At 39.1% G+C, this 18,037-nt stretch overlaps 1 protein-coding gene and 1 long non-coding RNA gene across 13 annotated transcripts in view; one reads left to right on the forward strand and one right to left on the reverse strand.

Moving 5' to 3' along the window:
* Positions 1 to 18,037, forward strand: part of DGKG (diacylglycerol kinase gamma) — a 298,101-nt gene that overhangs the window by 151,597 nt on the left and 128,467 nt on the right. For 8 of the 10 annotated variants that reach the window (XM_056819855.1, XM_056819856.1, XM_056819859.1 and 5 more), the window contains 4 exons: positions 526 to 630; positions 11,099 to 11,172; positions 12,933 to 13,007; positions 16,275 to 16,360. In XM_056819855.1, coding sequence (XP_056675833.1) covers positions 526 to 630; positions 11,099 to 11,172; positions 12,933 to 13,007; positions 16,275 to 16,360 — 340 coding nt within the window. The remainder of the gene's footprint in view (positions 1 to 525; positions 631 to 11,098; positions 11,173 to 12,932; positions 13,008 to 16,274; positions 16,361 to 18,037) is intronic. The other 2 variants (XM_056819854.1, XM_056819858.1) reach the window with 1 other exon arrangement.
* LOC103093116 (uncharacterized) overlaps positions 1 to 18,037 on the reverse strand; it is a 79,952-nt gene that overhangs the window by 16,498 nt on the left and 45,417 nt on the right. The gene's annotated exons all lie outside the window — the stretch shown is intronic.

The following is an 18,037-nucleotide window of genomic DNA, read 5'->3' on the forward strand; positions in this document are numbered from 1 at the left end:
AACATATTTATAAAACACTTTTTATACAAATGAAGTCAGATTCAAATCATTGAAGAAATATTCATTGTTCATGGGTGGGCAGAGTTAACTGGATATTTTAATGTAACAAATTCAATTTTTCAGTGCCTATTATATACCTGATTCTGTGCTATACTTTGAGGCTACACATTTTAAAAATTGAGATAATGCCTACCTGCAAGAATTTTCTATTCTACAGGGAATGGAAAAATAAAGAACTTTGGGATAAAGGGACAAAAGCTGACCTCGAGAATCTTGCATTCTCCTTGGTGATATTTCCTTTTTATTTTGTTTTTCATCTATCTCTACTTCACGTGGACTACAGTCAATGCCTGCAAATTGAGATAAAAGCTTTCAGTGGGAGAGATCTGTGAAATAAATTTGTTTAGGCACTTTGGGCAAGTTCCCTAGGACAGCATAGGAAGTTTCCTTGTTTTTGATCACGATCTATATTAGCCATCTTTGGTCTAAGATACGGTTGGCCTTTCTTCTCCCTTGTTCTCCAAGGTCATAGAACTGGACAATGGATCCACTCTCTGCTATCTGTCAAGAGATGCTTTCATGAAATCTGAGAAAGTCAACTCCACAGTAATGGATGGATTTGGATTACAGGTATAAGAATTTGCCTGGAATTTTTTATATGCCATTTATTCTGTCAATCTGGAAAAAAAAAAACTACCAAAGGAGTAATAATAATGGGTCTTTAATCAGTGCAATGAGATTATAATCTAGGAAGCCACCATTTCCAAAATATAGAAGAGATGCAAATAACCTTTTGGAAGAGGAGGAGCAACAGCCAGGTTTCATGAGTTCACAAAAGCCTGGGAAAGGCACAATAGCCAGAGCTAATTCTCCAAATCTCCTGAATACAACATTGTAGAATTTGGTTCTGAAATGCAGGTCAACCAAAAATAGTAAGGGGCCTCTGTTTGCTCTCCCTGTCTCTCTCACATTTCCCATGTCATTCATTTAGAGGATGGCAGTTAACAAATCCTTGAAAATAAGAATGTACCAGCCTACCATGCCAATTAATCAAGTGAATCAGAGCCGTTTTTCCCACCCATGTCACTATTACTTTGCCTCTGTCAAGAGCCAGAAAGCTATTGTCAAAGTTGAGTTAACCACATTTCCACAATGAGAAAATTAAAACAGGAAAGGCTCATTTAAAAAAGAGAAGGATGGGAAAGGGGCTAAATAAGAAAATGTGTTATGGAAAGTAAAAAGAAAGCTTTATAAGCCACAGTGTGACAAGGAAATCATTTTAAAAGACTGATATATATTAATTTAAGGTCGCCAAGGAATTCAGCTATGTAATTCCTTAATGAAAACTCAAGTCAGCAGTCAACCTTTTATGGAATTTAATTACAAACAGGAGGAAGAAAAGTATGAGAGAGAGAGAGAGAGAGAGAGAGAGAGAGAGAGAGAGAGAGAGAGAGAGAGAGAGAGAAGGGAATAGGGCTTAAATACCCCCTCTGTTTAGGCTGGGCCAAAAGGCCAAGCCCTTAGATAGCTGAGGCAAAGAAAAGAGATCAGTCCCTATCACTCACGTGACCATAATGGAGAAACAGTCTCAGGGGCCTCCACCTCCAGCTTCCTTCAGAGCAAGCTTCTCAGAGCACAACCTCTCAGAGCAAAAACCTCTCCAACCAACCACCAGTCCTCAGACCCTGCTATCTTTAAGGAAAACCTCCAAGTTCCCTCCCCTCAGTTCTCACATCTACCAATCACTGTCCATGTCTTCCCTGTGCCAATGGTGGCTCTAGCTTAACCCAGGACCGCCCAGAGGTCTGTGGCTTTGCACATGTCTGTTGAAGGTCATATTCTCAAATAATTAAATCTTGATCCTTTGCTGCAGCCCTTCCTAAATCCTGTTACCCTGAGTAGGGTGGATATTGGAATAATTAAATTTTGATCTATGCTGCAGCCCTTTCCATTGTTCAGCAAAAGGTTTCTGTCCTAAAGTAATCTTAAGAAGGGAGGAGGAGGAACCTCCCTTGCCAATGGGGTTCACATTCCAATAGACTATCAGTAGGAAATTTTTCAAGTATGAAATTTCCAACATTTGTAAGTCTAAGAAATTTTAAGATTTACAACAGACATATCTCCATCCCTCAAGATAACAACCTCCTCCTACTAGGTCATGAACTTGTCTAAAATTGAACAAAAAATAGAAATATGGATTATTGGAGTGGCGAAATTTATTGTCAAACATAGCAAATTTAAGATACTAAAGTGATATCCCAATGGAGATGTCTACAGGTAGCTGGTGATATAGGAATGAATGGAGTTTAAGAAAGATGGTAGGCTAGGTATATACAACATAAATCCATATGTAACATGTGTACATATTTATATTGGGTCACTGAGATGATAATGGAATTCCTGGTAACTAATGAGATCATTGAAAGCTGGTGTACAAAGAGAAATTAGAAGACCTAAGAGCCTTGGGAGATATATACAACTGATAAATGATAAATAAATTAGCAGATAAATGATTGCCCAGTAGAAGAAACTGAAAGGGCAAGGCCAGAAAGGTAAGAGGACCCCAGAGATATTGTTCTACAATATCATAGAAGCCAAAGGATGAGCGAATATCCAGGAGGAAAGGTGTGATCACAGAGAGATCAAATAGATTGAGAAAAGACTTCCAAATCAAGCAGTTAAGAAAAAAGTAAGCTTGGATAGAGCAGTTTCCGATGAGTAGAAGGGTAAGAAGACAGATTTCAAAGGGTTGAAAAGGAAGAGGTGAGGAAATGGAGGTTACTAGTATAGATAACCTTTTCTCGTTGTTTGGCCATGAAAGAAACAAGAGATAAAATATCTTGAGGGTATAGTAAAGACTTGGTTGCTTGAGGGTTCTGGTTTTTTTTTAACAGATGGGCAAATACTAGACCTGTTTGTATGTGGCAAGTAAGGAGCCAGGGAACAAAGAGAATCTCTCAAAAAAAGAAAGATCAAATGCTTAAGAGGGAAATTTCTCAACGAAGACTAGAAACAGTGATTAGTAGGTTTGACTTTATCAAGGAATATGGCGAGCTCTTCAGAAACTGGAGTCAAGGAGAAGAAAATAGGAATAATGAAGAGAGGCTTGAGGTGTGGAGAATGGGAAAAGGTAGACCTCATAAAAGACTAATTTCTCAATCTAATAGAAATTGATGTCCTCTGTTAGGGGAGGGGGGAGGGATGAGATTGAGGAGAAAGTATGAATTAATGAAAGAGAATAAAAGGATGTTTCATGCATCAATGAGGAACCAGTTGGGACTACATACATTTTAATGGTGTGAACTGGTATCCTATGACTTCTTCTAGCAGCATATAATTCAAAAATGGAGGCAGAAAATGGTGGAAATAAACTAGAGTAGGGTTTGGGGTCTGACTGACAAAAGGACAGAGAAGTAAAGAATTCAAATGTAAAGGAGAATGTTTGATGAATTGTTCGACTATAAAGTGAAGGGAGAAAAAGATTTCTGGATGATAGTGTCAAAGGGGCTATCTGAAAGTGGCAGTGAGGAGCTATGAAAGTAGACCTTTTCCCAAAAACTCCATCATTCAAAAAGAGAAGTTGAAAAATGGAACTGCTTTTCTGTAACTGATCTTGGCCAATAACAAAGGAAAAAGTGGGAAACTTTTGAGAAGGTAATGAGTTTCACTTATGTTGGAGAACAAGAAAGACAGACATAATCCAGTATATGTCTAAGGATTTGATTTCAAAGAATTCAGAGAAAGGATAGCTTGTATCCCATGTATTAAAATTCTATAGAGACATACAACAAAAGTAGTAAAAGGTTATAGTAACACTGCATTTGACAAAAATATAGATCCAGTCTACTGGGATGAAAAAAATCACTATTTGGTAAAAAACTGCTAGGACAGCTGAAAAGCAGTTTGGCAGAAATTAGGTACAGACCAATACCTTATACCATTCACTAAGAGAATATCAAAATGGATATATGACTTGGATATAAAAGGAAATATAATCAAATTAGAACAGGGAAGATATTGCCTATCAGATTTATGACTAGAAGAAAAATTTATGAGTTAATAAGAGATGGAGACTATTGTGAGATGTAAAATGAATAATTTTGAGTGCAATAAATGGAAAAGGGTTTGTACAAATAAATGTTGCCAGAATTAGGAGGAAAGCAGAAAATGGGGGAGGGGGGCATTCATAGACAATCTCTCAGATAGAAGGCTCATGTCCAAAATATGTAGAGAAATTTGTCAAATTATGGGAATAAAAGTCATCCCCCAGATAATAAATGGACAAAAGATATGAACATTTTTCAGATGAAGAAATCAGTTATATATAGGTACATGAAAAAATGCTCTAAATCATTATTGATAAAGGAAATGCAAACAAAAACAATTCTGAGCTATCATCCATCAGATTGGCCAAAAGGGCAAAATGAAAACTGTTAGAAAGGATATGGGAAAGTGGGTACACTAAGACACTGTTGGAAAAATTGTGAACTGATCCAACCATTTTGGAGAGCAATTTGGAATGACACCCAGAGAGCTATAACACTGTGTACATCCTTAGGCCCAGCCATGTTATGGCTGGGTCTATTTCCCAACGAGATCAGAGAAAAAGGAAAAGACCTGTATGTTCCAAAATATTTAGGGCAGATCTCTTTGTGATGGCAAAGAATTGGAAATTGAGGGGATATTCATCAACTGGGGAATAGCTAAATAAATTGTAGTATATGGTTGTGATGGAACACTACTGCACCATAAGAAACAATGAGCAGATTAATTTTTTTTTAAACTTGGAAATAACTGCATAAGATCATAAAGAGTGGAAAGTGTAGAATCAAAAGAGCATTACACACAGCTACAGATTTAACATTTGAAAAATAACTTTTAAATGGTCATCTCCAAAGAATTAACTGAGAAATAGAAACACAAAAAAATATAATCTATATATTTTGTCAAATGGTACCTTCTATGGAGTGGAGAAGAGATCTGGAGGGACTTAATTAAAAAATTAATATTTTTTTAAATAAAGAATATAATACTATTTTTAAAAATCTATAGGGAAAGTCAGCCAAGAAAGATGAGAGGCCATGAAAAAGAGACAGAGGTGGTATGTGCCAGAAAGATTAAACCATCATCACCATTTTCCCTCACATCTTGGTGGAGATGGCTTAGAACCCGGTTCCCAAAGGCCCATGAATGGCACCCAGGCAAGCAACTCTGCACCTATTTCATTCCCCACAGCCATCATCCAGGGAAGCCTCCTTTGTGGAGGAGTGGCCTGCCACTCCAGCTATCTCCATTACTACTATAACTAAGTACCCACCCACTTTCATTGACAGTCTAATAAATGTAATAGATCTGGAAATAACAGACATTTCTCCCAGGCCACCAGCCCTATGTCCATTCCCCATGAGCATCATCCAGGGAAGCAATCCTTCTGGGTATTTGATCTGGCAACTCCCTTAGCAGATTCAGCAGCCCCTCAACATCTCAGCAGCCACAGCTATTGAAACCATGAAAGTTCCCACCACCATTGTCCTTGGCACTAAGAGTTGAACAATAAAAACTAAAATGTTATTAGAGGAGTCTCAGAGTAAAATTGACTGCCTCAGTAAGTAGTGAGCTCAGGGAAATTACAGGGGTAGAGCCAAGATGGAAGAGTAACTAGAGCAGCAATACTGTTTCACCATGAAAATCCTCTCCAACCAAGATTAAAATATCAACACAAAATGAATACAAGAGTGAAAGAATCAACAAGGAGACAAAATGAAACAATCTTCAAGAAAAGAAAAACCCAAAAGGTAAACAGAGACCATTTGTAGAACTGAGGTGAGAGATGAGCAGAGCTAGCAGGAGGCTATAGCAGGGAATAAAGAGCAAGCTAGAAGTAAACCACCACCTCCCCACCTCACTTTTATCCCCACCCACATCTGCTGTCCCAGGGTCTGAACTTAAACCCTAACTAACAATCATACCCTGAGATCCTGCCTGGGCTAATAGTGGTCCAAGACAACTCACACCCCTTGAAATTTCAAACCTGTGGAGAAGTCCAGAGTCCCAGCCCAGGGCAATCCAGACTAAAAGGAGCTGATCCATGTGATCCCAGAGCAAAGCCAGGAATCCCAGTTTGGGCTTGGGATGAGGACATAATCCATGGTTTGGGGTGAGGATACAATTCTCAAGGGAAGCCCCTCCCCAGATATTTTTGCCTAAAACTAAGTGTGGAGCTCCAGGACAGGGCAATCAAGGGTGTGCCTGATTGAATCAAGAATACCTTGAGACCAAAACTTTTAGCCTAAGCCTGGGGCTAGAATTTGACCAGCCCCTGAAGTTTTCAAATTTAGACTTAGATCAAAGGCTTATACCCAGGCCAAGGGAAAGTCTTTAAGCTATTTGCAATTGAATCAGCAGAGGAGGGAGGGCATTCTCAGCTCTCAGCTCTCAGCTCTCAGACCATCTGGTAAACTAGTAACACCCAGAAAATAAGCTGAAAATAGCATCAAGGAAGGACTGAAGTTTAAGATGGTACCTTAAATTCACAAAAAACAGAAGGTGTGGATTTTTGAGTAATTCACACCAGGAAAGCTCTGAGTAAGTTTTCCAGTTCTTTGTTCCTTGTAAATTCACAAGTTGCTTGACCTTTATAGGTACTTAGCTTAAGAAAAGTATGGGTTTAAGTACTTTTCATTGTTCAGAAAAGAGTTTTCAACTTTATCTTCCCCTAGGGCAGACCCAAGCAGGTAAAGTAGAATTCTCACATTCCTGCTTTAAGTAGAGTTCACTGCCCAAATGGGGAATGGTCTTAGTCCAATCTTATAAAATAGGGTCTGGGAAATTTTAAGGTTTACAATACCCAAGTCAGCTGGGGATTTATGGAGATTTTAATTAATATAAATGAAGGAAATAAGGGAAGTAGAGAGAGAGAGAAAGAGACAGAGAGAATTAATTGCTCTGGCTCAGACTGAGCCAATCAGTATAAAAGGGCCTAGACCAAAATGGCCTAGGCCTGAGCTTAAGGGAGAGCGAGTCAGTCTTTATCATTCACCAAAAGATCATCTCCAAGTTGGGTTCTTTCCTTCCAAACTGAAATCCTCTCCAAAGTGTTACGATTAAAATTTTTTTGGTTTAAGCTGTAGCAGGTAGAAATTAGTTTCTCTCTAGAAGTATTATATTTTTAGAGGTTTATTTAAGATTAAGAGTTTAAGAAAATACAAGTAAGAAAGCACGTGTCTAGGTGGGCCGAGAGGCCCATTCAACCTCACTTACATCAGGAGAGAGCCCTCCGCTCGCAAGCGGAAACTGGAAGAGTGCTCATTAGGCTTTTACAACCAGTTAAATAGAACTTTTTATCCTGCCCAGGTGAAGATCACAGTGAAATTACGAAGCATCCTGGGAAGTGTCCAAGGACTTCTGGGGATTGGAGTCCTGGGTTTAAGTCTCCATTTTTACAAAACTGAATTCAATTGCGAACTCAATTCAAAATTTCCTCACTTCAACTCTGAACTCCAACAACCTAAATTACCTTTTACCCCTTCCTTTTAAAGAAATTTCCTCTTATGTCACCTCCCCTAAATTTTCACGTCTACCAATCACAGTAGACACTTTTTCCCAGGACTTCCCATTCTTAGTTCTCATCTTCTTTGGTTCTCACCTTCTCTGGTTAGATTAAATCCTCTGAGTACTTCACACCTCTTTTGTTAAGCTCGACTTTTGTAAGTTGTTTGACCTTTTAGTGATTAACTTAACCTTTATAGGTACTTAGCACCTTTTTGTATTAGATCTAAAAATAGACCTAGCTTAAGGTTCTAGCTTTACTATATAAGTATGAGTTAGGGACTTTTTATTGTTCAATCAGGAGTTTGCAATTTTATCTTCCCCTAAGGCACTGTCTGAGTAGGGTGGAGTAATTTTAAAAGTTCCTAATACATTCCTGATCAAGTATCTCCATTGTTAAAAATGGGGAATAGCTTAATCAAATCTTCTAAAGTAGAGTCTGAGTAGTTTTAAGATTCACATAGAAGATTTCCAATCATTCCTAAGGAATAAGCCAGACCTAAACAAAAAATCTGAAAGCCTAATATGAGACACAAGAGAAGTCCAAAAAGGTAAATAAGAGAAAATTTAAGGGACTCATTAAGATCAAAATGTTTATATATCTAAATGGAAAGAGTATTTCTATAATACCCAAAAATTACTCTTAGTAGTAAAGAAGTTAGAAAGAATTTACTCAGAAAGGTTGGAAAAGTAAGCTGATTATGATGATATGATATATACAATGATATGTGATGATATGATATATATGTAAATATGATGATATGGAATGATGTGTATTTATGATATGATATGTATGCATATGAATGACATGTAAAAATCAATCAAGGTCTGAAAGAGATAGTTGCACTGAGAGAAAAGGGAAGGGAAAGATAGAATGGGGTAAATTATATAACATAAAGAGGAGTAAAAAATCAATACAGAGAGGGGAGGAAAAGGGTGGTGACAGGCAATGCTTAAACTTTACTCTCATTGTAACTGGCTAAGAGAGGGAAAAACAAGTATACTCAGTAGTTTATAAAGTTTTATTACCCTACAGAGAAGTAAAAGGGGTCCAAGACAAGGGAAGTGGGAGGTAACTGAAGGGAGGAGGAAGTAAGGGGTGCCAAAAAACAAAATACTGATGAGGAGGAACAGAGTGAAAGGGAAAAGAGCAGGATCTAAAGGGGATAATACTATGAAGGGCAATACACAGTAATCTTAACACTGAATGTGAATGGGATAAACTCACCCATTAAATGGAAGCAGATAGCAGAGTGGATTAAAAACTAGAATTCTACTATATATTGTTTACAAGAAACACATTTGAGGCAGGGTGACACACACAGATTCAAGGTAAAAGGCTGGAGCAGAATTTATTATGCATCATCTAAAGGAAAAAAAAATAGGAATAGCAATCATGATACCAGACAAAGACAAAGTAGAAATGGATCTGATTAAAAGAGATAAGGAAGGAAATTACATTTTGCTAAAAGGTACTATAAACAATAAAGTAATATCACTACTAAACATTTATGCACCAAATGGTATAGTAGCTAGATTTCTAAAGAAAAAATTAAAGGAACTCAAAGAGGAAATAGATAGTAAGACCATACCAGTAGTTGATCTCAACCTTCCCCTTTCAGAACTAGATAAATTGAATCAAAAAAAAAATAAGAAAGAAGGAAAGTAAATGAAATGCTATAAAAATTAGAGTTAATAGATATCTAGAGAAAACTGAACAGGAATAAAAAGGAACATACCTTCTTCTTGGCAATATATGGCACATATATGAAGACTGACCATGTACTAGAGAATAGAAATATTGCAAACAAATGCAGAAAAGCAGAAATAATAAATGCCACTGTTTTAGATCATAATGTATTAAAAATTATACTTAACAAGGGTTCATGGAAAGGCAAATTTAAAATTAATTGGAAACTAAATAATCTAATTCTTCAAAACTGGTGGGTCAAAAAAGAAATCATAGAAATAATTACAGACTTCATTAAAGAGAATAACAATAAGTAGACATCATATCAAAATCTATGAGATATAGCCAAAGCAGTCCTCAGGGGAAAACTCATATTATTGAGTGCCTATACCAACAAAATAGAGAGGGAGGAGATCAGTGAATTGGGCTTGCAACTTAAAAATTAGAAACAGAACAAATTAAAAATCCTCAGATAAAACTAAATTGGAAATCCTAAAAATCAAAGGAGAAATTAATAAAATTGAAAGCAAAAGAACAATTGAACTAAAAAATAAGACTAGGAGCTGGTACTTTGAAAAAAAACAAATAAAATAGATAAAGTACTGGTTAATTTTAAAAAAGAAGAGAATCAAATTAACAGTATCAAAGATGAAAAATGTGACCTCACCTCTAATGAAGAGGAAATTAAGGTAATTATTAAGAACTATTTTGCTCAGTTATATGGCAATAAATATGACAATCTAGGTGAAATGGGTAAATATTTACAAAAATATAAATTGCCTAGATTAACAAAAGGGGGAAAAGAATAGTTAAATAACCCCATCTCCAAAAAAGAAATTAAACAATCCATCAAGGAACTTCCTAGGAAAAATCCCCAGGACTGGATGGATTCACAAGTGAATTCTATCAAACATTTAAAGGACAACTAATCCCAATATTATACAAATTATTTGAAAAAATAAGCAAAGGAGTTGTACCAAATTCCTTTTATGACACAAATATGGTACTGATTCCAAAGTCAGGCAGACCGAAAACAGAGAGAAAACTACAAACCAATCTTCTTAATGAATATAGATGCAAAAATCTTAAATAGAATACTAGCAAAAAGATTCCAGCAAGTTATCACGAGGATTATTCACTCTGATTAGGTGAAATTTATACCAGGAATGCAAGGATGTTTTAATATTAGGAAAACTACTAGCAGTAATGCAATGATCCAGGACAATTCTGAGGGATTTTGAGAAATAACTCTATCCACATTCAGAAAAAGAACTGTGGGAGTAGAAAAATAGAAGAAAAACAACTGTTTGATCACATGGGTTGATGGCGATAGGACTGGGGATATAGACTCTAAATAATCACCCTAGTGCAAATATTAATAATATGGAACATATGTAAAACCTAGTGGAATTGTTCATTGGCTATGGAAGGGGGTGGGAGGAGAGGAAGAAAAGAGCATGAATCATGTAACCATGGGAAAATATTCTAAATTAAATAAACTTTTAAAAAGATCACTCTATAAATATGAATATGAATATGACAGAAATATGAATAACATGGAAATGGGTTTTGAACAATGATACATGTATAACCCAGTGGAACTGCTTGTCAGCTCCAGGAGGGGGATGAAAGAGTGGGGGGGGATCAGGGGTCATGAATAATGGAATCATGGAAAAACATTATAAATTTTAAAAGGAAAAAAAGAAAGTAGTGAGCTCCTTCTCAGGTAGATACTCAAAGAAGGACAGGGTGACCACTTGTTGGAATGCTGTGTTCGAGCATGAGTTGACCTAGATATCTTTAAGGTCCTTTTCAACTCCAAAATTCTATTATTGTTTTTGATTGCCTCATGTATTTCAGATTGTCCCACCAAAGGACACACATCCTTTGCTTGTTTTTGTTAATCCTAATAGTGGAACAAGACAAGGAGACAGGTATGTATTATGACTGTTCGTTCTTAAAAGAGAAAAGCCTGGCAAGTAGCCATCTTTGAATTTACTTTAATCCTAGGATTCTTATACCAATGTGAATTATAGAGGCACCTGTTAATCTCCTCTACCTTGCAACAGCTCTCTTAGACAAAATCTATAGAAAGAGCTAAGACACCTCATGAAGAAAAAAGGATGAGTGATTTTGTGAGTTTGGGCAAAGTTATTTTTGGAATAGAAGCTATACTCTTGGGACCAGGTGGAGTAAGAGATTGGTCCATGGCTGTAAGGATATAAAGAGTGACAAAATAGAGAAGAGAAGATATCTTAACCAGAGCAACTTGAATGAGATATTCCATATTTGGGAAGCCCAACTGTCCATCTCATCAGCAAGAATCTATCTATCCACATTTTTAGGGGTTGCTTGGAAGAGCATGAAAGAAAATTAATCTTTTAAAGTAGTTTCTACGGGGTGGAGCCAAGCTGGCAGCTTAGACAATCCTTTCTAACCAATCTTTAAAAAGAGCCTCAAAAAGACAAGAGTCAAAAACCAACAGCAAGATAGTGAGGGGGCTCTCCTGCTGAACACAACTTGAAAGGCAGGCAGGCCAACCTACACACACACACACACACACGCGCGCGCACACACACACACACACACACACACACACACACACACACACCTAACTGCACCAGGTTCCACAACTGGGCATAGGTTAACTTTGGGATCCTGGGGTGCAGGCTATACCAACAAAAAAGCACCTCAGACCCACCCCTTGAAGTCCCAGGCCCTGGCACCAACCCTCAGCGAGGCCCAAAAGTCCATAGCTCTGGGCCCTTTTGAGCCTGGACTGCTGTGGTGAAGACCTAGCCCCAGGGCAAAATAGCTCACAGTGCCAAACCCTGCAAGCCAGAAGCACAGGAGACAGAATCATCAGCTTTCAGAATTCCCAATCCACAGGCAAAAAAAGGACTGGAAAAATGAGAAAACAACAAAAGAAATACTTACCCCTCAAAAATTTCTATGGGGACAAAGAGCAAAGCAAAAAACTAACAGGGGATGGTAAAATCCAAGCAACCATTCAGAACTTTAAAAATAAAATGGTCTCAAGCTCTGGAAAACCTAAAGTAGTTTCTCATTGCTGGTCACAGAACTGTCATGTTTGGGGCATAGACACCAGGAGCTAAGTTTTAGAACTATGTGAGGGGGAAAAATAGAAGTAAGCTGGAATAGAGGGAAGGTTCTTGGGATGTCATACAGCATGTTCTCCCTCCTAAACTGGGCTTCTATGAGTCTTAAACTCCAGCCTTAGGAACAACTTGACATTTAGTACTCTCCATCTCACCAGCAGCCCTCACTCTGATCATTCCTCTTCATTCCCAAATAGTTTCATTATCCAAAGGTTGCTCCCATTTTATAAAGGACATGAAGGGCAGTCATGTCACCCGATATGTAAACAGAATCTCTAGGAAGGAAGAGGTTCTAGCAGAAGGAGGGCTCCAGACTCTTATCAGGTCCCCTTTTATTCTTTGATGACAAATGAACTGCCAAGTCATAAGGTCGTCAATCATTGCAATCCTCTATTGAAATGGTGAAGCAGAATTCTTCTAGTTGAGAATTCTAGAACCTACAGTGGGCTTCGGTCTTTCCTTTTTGAAAAGACCCTCATCATGAAGGTTGGAAGTGAACCACTGAAATCATTTGTCTGTTATAACTGCTTCCAATGACATTTGCTTTCTGTTTCTGCTTTTATCCAATTTTATAGAGTAATTCGAAAATTCCAGTATCTGCTCAACCCCAGACAAGTTTACATCCTAGATCACGATGGCCCTGTGTCAGGGTATGAAGACGCCATCCTCTTCTGATATTTATCAAGTTTTCTCTTCTTTCCATCCCATTCACCCCTTCGTGAACCTTTCTGCCTCTACTTTCTCTTTCTAGAGAAACTCAGGAGCATGTGTTCTTGATTGACTCCATTTTGGAAACAGTCTCCTGGCTTCTGAAATGGCAAAGGAATGCTGTCAGGGGCTTGAGAGCCCATAGACTCAATCTCCCTTATTTTAAAGATGAGGAAATGAAGGCACTCACCCAAGGTTTACAAATGGGATTTTTAAATCAAGGTGCTACACTTTACTGCAGTAGCTCAAATAAGAACCTAGGTCTCTGGGTTTCATTTATTGTTCTCCCTATGAGCAGATGGTTTATCAAAAGATATGTTCTAGCTTATGCCTCTCTCTCAATTTTCATTCCCTATAGAGGCAAGCAAGAGGAGAGCATAGGAATGCTACGACTTAGACAAGAGTCCAAGGAAAAATCAGTGCTCATCCCAAGAAGAATCCCATGTGATCCTGGGCAGGTCACTTAAACTCTGTTTGCGTAGGAGGCAGCCAGGTGGCTCAGTAGATGGGGTGCTGGGTGTGGACTCAGGAAAACCTGAATTCAAATCTTGCCTCAGACACTCACCCTTGAGCAAGTCACCCAAAGCTCTGTGTGCCTTAATCCGCTGGAGAAGGAAATGGCAAACCAGGTATCTTTGTCAAGAAAACACCATGGCCAGTATTGGCATCCAGGGTCACAAAGAGCTGGACAGGATTGAACAATGACAAAAATGGGGGCAATAATAGCATCTATCTCACAAGGATGTTGTAAGAGTCAAAGTTCATGTAAAACACTCTGCAATGTTGGCTATTTCACACATATACATATATGTATGTGCATGTGCATGTGAGCATATATAGAAACACATATATATGTACATAGGTCAATAGGTAGATGGATAGACATACATCTGAAGATGACCAATCAATCATGCGTTTAAGACCCTACCATGTACCAGGCACTGTACAAGACCTGCACTTTTAAGAAAGATGGCTTTGGCAATTAAAAGAAAAATGACTTGTAATCAAGAGTCTGGAGGCAGGGACACCCATCAGAAGCTACTGCAAAAGGGGACAGCTGGATGGTTCAGTGAATAGAGAGCCAGATGTGGAGACAAGAAGACCGGGATTCAAATCTGGCCTCAGACACCTCCTAGCTGTGTGACCCTGGGCAAGTCACTTAACCCCTATTGGCTAGCCCTTATGGCTCTTCTGCCTCAGAACCAATATACAGTATTGTAAGGGTTGAAAAAAAAGAAGAAACTATTGCAATAATCCAGGCATGAGGTGACAAGGAGCTACCCTTGGGCAGAGGCAGCATCAGGGAAGAATGAACAACAGTTTCAGTTTGGGGGCAATTTGCTTTCCCGCAGCATCTGGATAAAGACACAGCAGATGCTTTAGCTGCTACATGAGCTCCAAGGCCACCATGTTGCTTGGCACATTGTCAGATGTCAGGAATGGTGCTTGAAGCCTTGGATGGTGGGGACATCCAATGGCCAAGACCTCTAAATGGCATCTTTGTGAGTCTGCCTGCCTGCAAGTATCCTAGGGATGGCTCGATGCATACAAGCAGAGCAGGAATAGATGCCCAGGGCCCCCAGCACATAAAACTGGGTCTGGTCCCAACTAATCATTTATGAAAATGCTTTCTGGATAGTTGGCATCCCAACATGTGATCCTGGGGTCTTAACCCCTTAACACCACAGCGTTACATCTAGAGCTGTGGCGAAGCCTCAGTGGCATTCTAGTTCAACCTCCTTATTCTACAGATGAGCAAAGTCCAGAAAGTTAAGCCTAGGGTTACCCAGGCTTTAAGTGTCATAAAGGGTGGTTCTCTATCCACCATGGCACACTGCCTTGCAAGGTTAGGCATACGGACACTGGGCAAATGAATGGCACACCATGGTTTATAAAGGTTTTACATCAATGGCCTTATCTTATTCTCAAAATGGCCTTGGAAGGTAGGATGTAAAGAAGGGGTTCCTATCCTTGTTTTTCTAATCAGGAAACCTAACTATCCAAGTAGGGGGAAGTGATTTGCTTGAAGTGGCCTCACCATCGAATAGGGGTTAATGCCCAGATCATCAGGCTCCCCGCCAGGGACAATAGTAATCTTTACATAGGACAGAGCATATCTCAGGTAAAGAAAGGAAATAATAAACTTCAAATATTATACTGGGAGATAGCAGGTATTGTCAGAAATTAGAGAATCATTGCCTTCTAGATCTAGGGCTGGAAGGGATCTCAGAGACCTTTACCTCCATTCCCAACCCCTCCTTTTACTAGTAAAATGGAAGGTAACCTCCATAAAGGAAGGTCTGTTTTTATTGTGTGATTGTATCCCCAGCACAATCCCTGGCACACAGTAGGTCCTTCTTACATGTTTACTGACCAATTAGGAAGCTGGGACCAAGGAGGTTAAGCAACTTACCCCAAATCCTAGGAAGATATTCCTCTCACTGCATCACTCTACCTCAATACCATATGGAAGGTAAGCCCAACTCCCAATCCCAGTCAATCAGACAAGAAACATTTATTTTGCTGTTTAGTAGTTTTCATTTGTGTCCAACTCTTTGTGACCCTTTTAGGAGTCTTGAAAAAGATGCAGGAATGGTTTCCCACTTCCTTCTCTAGATCATTTCAAGAGGAGAAACTGAGGCAAACAGGGTTTAGTAACTTGCTCAAGAATCTGAGTCAAAATTTAAACTCAGGTCCTCCTGATTCTAGGGTCACACTCTATCCACTGGAACACAGTCTAGCTTCCCATATATTTATTGAGCACCTGATATTTCTCAGGCAGTGCACTAAATACAGAAAGAGGATAATGAAGAAGGTGAAAGAACTCCCTGAGGAGCATTAGGACCAACCAGTTAGTTCCCTAAAGGAGAATTGGGGAGGGAGGGCATCCTGGGCATCAAATATTGGAGCAAGGGGAAAGGATGAGACCCTGATGTAGCTGTAGTCACTATATAAGTTGCTTCTTACATTTAAGGGACTCCCTCAGAATTTATTATACACAAAAGCACTATTTAAGCAATACGACTATGGAGTACTGAATGGCACCCTACTGGTCTAAAGGGCAAGGTTCCTTCCAAGTTCCTTGACAAATCCTGAGGAATATTCGAGGGGGATGATAGGGAGAGGAAGCTTTCACCTGAATCACCTGACATCACATTGACTACTGCTTAGAAAACTAGCATTGTTTTGACTTTCCCTTTTCTTCCCAGATTGAACTTTTTCCGTGGAGTGCCAAATTTCCGTGTGCTCATTTGTGGAGGGGATGGGACTGTCAGCTGGGTATTGGATTCCCTGGGTAAGTAACAGAATGGGGAGAAAGGGAGAGGTGGTAGGTAGAAGACAGAGTCAAAGAAAAAAATCCAGCATGATCAAATATTCCTTCTATTACTAACATACTCATAGCTCACGTTTATAAATAGAAAAAGAATGGTTGCCCGCCTGCTTAGAGAAGCAGACTAGAACATGTAATTTTAAAAATATATATTTAAAAAGAGAGAAACTGACTGGAACTAGAAAGGAAAGGCTAACTTCCCAAAAGGCCACACAGAAGGGCCCTAGAATTTGGGAGGATGGGACAGGAGGGGATAGGATGGATTCAGCATACTAGCTACGCCCAAAAAGAAATCATCAGACCATAGTTCTGGAGTGTGGGGTCTTAACCTTTCCAAGTGTTCTGAGTCCCTTGGGCAGCAATCTAGTATAGACAATAGACTCCTTAGAGGCCCCTTCTCAGAGTCATGTTTTAAAATTATAAAACACATTGGACTATATATATCTAATAAACTGAAAAAGCTAGGTGCAAGGTCGACAGAGTACCAGAATTGGAGTCAAGAAGACTCATCTTCCTGAATTCAAATCTCAGAAACTTACTAACTGTGGCCCTGGGTAAGTAATTTGCTTTGGGCAAGTAACCCAACCCTTTTGGCCTCAGTTCCCTCATCTGTAAAATGAGCTGGAGAAGGAAATGGCAAGCCACTCCAATATCTCTGCTAAGAAAATCCCAAATGGGGCCAGGAAGAGATGGACATGACTGAAAGACTAAACAAAAATACAATATAATATAGAGGATTACAAAGGGAACCAATCATATTGAAATAAATACATGATTATTTTTCCATCCAAGTTCATACTACTCCCTCCCAATATCTGTCAGGGGGTCCCAGTTTTAAAACCCCTGATCTAGCATTAGAAAAGCCCTTAGAGAACCTTCATTTTACAGAAAAGGAAACTGAGACCTGTAGAGGTTGGTGAGGTCACAAAAGTGAATGAAAGTTCCAATAAAGAAATTCCCTCTACCAATGTCATCAACAGCTGCTGTTTGAACCTTGCCCTGAGTTTGAAAGCCTGTATGTATTCCTGACTCCTGTGCCAGCTCTATACCCATTCTTCCGTGCTGCCACTTTTTCAGCCCCATGCAAGGATAAGTTGCCTAAGAACTAGAGCTTAGAAAAGGTAGTGAGGGGAATCTGGGTGGATCAGTGGATTGAGAGCCAAGCCCAGAGATGGGAGGTCCTGGGTTCAAATCTGGCCTCAGACACTTCCTAGCTGTGAGACCCTGGGCAAGTCATTTAATCCCCATTGCCTAGCCCTTACTGTGCTTCTGCCTTAGAACCAATAAACAGTATTGAACCTAAGATGGAAGGTAAGGATTAAATAGAAAGAAAAGAAAAGGTAAGGTGGGTGGCTTTAGGAAGAAATTGGCTCCCCCTTATTAGAGTTCTTAAAATGGAAACTAAATGACCATTTATTTCTGATGAAGAAGATGATAAGGTCTGATGAAGAGGAAGATAAGGAAAGGGTTAGACACACTAGCCTTCAAGGTTCCTTCTCACTCTAAAGTTGTGTGATGCCACTGGCAGACATGCATCCCATGATAAGGATTTTGATGGGGAGTTGATGTTTTGACTAAGAAGCCTCTCTGGTGTCCCCTTCCCTCTGGGAGCCAAATAGTAGAGACAGTGTTGCTTTTTTG

The sequence above is a fragment of the Monodelphis domestica genome, chromosome 2 (genome assembly GCF_027887165.1).
Source record: "Monodelphis domestica isolate mMonDom1 chromosome 2, mMonDom1.pri, whole genome shotgun sequence".
Lineage (NCBI taxonomy): Eukaryota > Metazoa > Chordata > Mammalia > Didelphimorphia > Didelphidae > Monodelphis > Monodelphis domestica.